At 46.4% G+C, this 2634-nt stretch overlaps 2 protein-coding genes across 2 annotated transcripts; one reads left to right on the forward strand and one right to left on the reverse strand.

Moving 5' to 3' along the window:
• Nucleotides 1-25: 25 nt before the first annotated feature.
• On the forward strand, nt 26-681 carry PPTG_15621 (hypothetical protein). The gene has a single exon (XM_008912881.1). It carries the CDS (start codon nt 137-139, stop codon nt 563-565), a length of 429 nt encoding a protein of 142 aa, XP_008911129.1. The 5' UTR covers nt 26-136; the 3' UTR covers nt 566-681.
• On the reverse strand, nt 565-1568 carry PPTG_15622 (hypothetical protein; the record flags this gene model as incomplete). The annotated part of the gene is made up of 2 exons (XM_008912882.1): nt 565-1181; nt 1255-1568. The coding sequence occupies 2 exons, from the start codon at nt 1566-1568 to the stop codon at nt 1052-1054; spliced, it is 444 nt and encodes a 147-aa protein (XP_008911130.1). The 3' UTR covers nt 565-1051.
• Between the last annotated feature and the right edge of the window lie 1066 nt (nt 1569-2634).

Raw genomic sequence — 2634 nt, forward strand, 5'->3', positions numbered from 1 at the left:
TGTAGAGCAGTACGAAGAGCGCGACCGATTGTTAGTGGACATCACCACACAGGTCGACGACTGGAACGCCAAGGTGGCCGCCGACAACAAGGTGAAAGAAGCTAAGCAGCTTGCAATCGAGAACTCAGGTGATCTCATGCGTCGTCTTGCTATGAACGAAATCGACGAAGATGATACAAATACGGAGGATGACGACATTTCTACGGACGGCAAATACACCCAAGCTCAACAAAAGCTGGGAAAGAAGCGGTTAACTCGACCAGGGAGTGCTCAAAAAGGAAAAATTACCAAACGTGAACGCTTAGCTGTCGTTATGGATGCTCTAACAGAGAGCCTGAAGTCAGCGAGCGGAGAAGACAACTCCAAGTACGAGTACAAAACGCAGCGACTTGCGTTTGAAAAAGAACAAGCTGAGCTACAACTCAAGCACAAGGCTGAAGAAGCTAAACGACGTCGCAAGCACGAGTTAGAACTCGAAGATCGACGCCGAAAAGCTGATGAGGAGAGCGAAAAGCGCATGTTCGACTTCTTCCGAACAATGCTGAACCAGACCAACAGTAAATAGTAATTTTCTGAATTGAACAACTGCTTAGTCTGAGAGCCAAGATATACGTCTGAGAGCTAAGATATACATCTAGCGTAGGAGGCATTAATCCAAAAAACATGGAGATTTGGTTGCCTAAAGGTTGCATGCATGTATGGCAGTTTGTTAATAAAACCCCAACAAAGAAGAGATTTCCAACTGCAGTATGTCTAGCACGATTCTTTTTATCCCAATTCAGAAATTCCCATTGTGTCTTCACACGACCAAATCCCCACTCGACGCTTTCCCTGACACTGCTCATTTCTCGGTTGAATTTTACCGCTATAGTTGACGTGTCAATGGACGGACAGCAAATAAATCTACTGCAACCATAGGCTGGATCTCCATAAATTAGCTTTCCACAAAATATTCCACTCTGGTCATTCTCCATTAAATCAACCAGACCACTGAGATTTAACATTGTGGAATCATGTCGTCTCCCTTCTAAAGGCCCAAAAAGACTCACGATCAACCCGTCTGGGGCTTGAAGGCTTTGCCAATTGAAACAGTGCCTACGTGGATGCCCATTGAAAAGAGCACGTTGCAGATTTTCATATTCAGAGGCAGGGTTCTCTCGTGCACTTGGTCTAGCCACGTACTGCTTCGTTCCATCAATAAAAGCCCAGCACATTCGTAACGGAGATCCTTTGGAGTGAATGGCAGCTGCATACTCGTTAATTCTTAGATGTACGAGTTGATAATTGAAGTATACTAAGCCACGATGCTGGTTAACGAGAAGCTGAGCGGTTTTTTTCACGACACGACTGTACGGACCCGTGCCTCGCCCAAATTCACTTGCTACAGTCAACAACTTCGAAGGCTCCGAAAGGCGACGGCACAGCATTGCTAGCGCCTCAACGTGGTCGACTCGATCTCCCGACGGAGTTGTAACACCGTCCTCGGGCAGCTTGAGTTTCTTCGCCAGCTCCCTCAGCTCTGTGATAGTAAAACGATAGCGAGCTTTAGCCGTAGCATCGTCGAGCATAACGTCAAAGCGTCTGCTGTTGTCAACTGGAGGAGCCGCATCCCTCAGTCGGAAGCAATTTTGCTGCTGTAGAACCGTCATTATCCGTGCGAACCTCCTCCTGTTTCTCTTCGAAAGCACCTATACAGAGGCTAGTACATGGAACGCTTCCTCCGCTGACAGCTTTGGCGCGACGAATACCATTGTTGGACTGCTTCTTTAGGCGACACCAAACTGCAGCTCTTTTTTTTTGGTCAGAGATAGCCGCTGTCTATCTCTACCCTTACCACAGTAGAGATAAGATTCGACACCTATTCCCGGTAAATGATGCTGTGAAGCTGAAACGTGACCGATTTGGACGTTCCGAAAATTCTCTAATACCGCTATACAGTACAGAAGTCCCCCTCGATAAGCGTAGCTCGGGTTTTGCTTACCCTGCCATATGTGCTGAAAATGATTGACAGAACATATGCGGCTTTGTATCCAGTTCACTGAAATGATATGTAAAATGTCCCATCTAATCCCGAGTGTATTAGTGATGCAGTAGGTCGCCTAGCTAGTTGGTTTGCATCCAGGTAAACATCCGATATTTACCAAAAACAACAACAACAACAACAAACTACACTGTTCTTGGCTTTCGAGACAGTATCCCATGGGCAATTGCGTCTTTAACGGACGAGACGTGAAATCTCACGTTTATCCCGAGATTATCAATCGTTCTGTTAAACACAATATAAAGTTTAAATGCAGAAACACCCTCCTACCAGTCGAGTCTCTGTGGGGGGTGTTTAGCGAATGATTCTAGGGTAATCGTAGACGCGGTCGGTGTCGGCCTTGGCGTTAATGGGGTCAGCGTAGGAGCCACTGTGCATTGAAAAGCAAACATAGTTTCCGGTTATTTGTAAGTAGGGTACCGGCGATAATAAGTCACGTGGAAATGACTCACAGTATGGTCATTGACCAGCATTTACCAAAACTTCTGGAACTGTCTCCCACTAACTGTGTTGAGCATTCTGACCAATTCTTCAATGCACCTTGCACCGAGTTCCTGCTGGGGTTGCAAAATCTCATCGAGGGTGGGAAGGTT

Source organism: Phytophthora parasitica (assembly GCF_000247585.1).
Source record: "Phytophthora parasitica INRA-310 unplaced genomic scaffold supercont2.50, whole genome shotgun sequence".
NCBI classification, from domain to species: Eukaryota; Oomycota; class Peronosporomycetes; order Peronosporales; family Peronosporaceae; genus Phytophthora; species Phytophthora nicotianae.

What these genes read in the sequence shown, in the direction of transcription:
- PPTG_15621 (XM_008912881.1), top strand. Translation starts at nt 137, where the DNA reads ATGCGTCGTCTTGCTATGAACGAAATCGACGAAGATGATACAAATACG.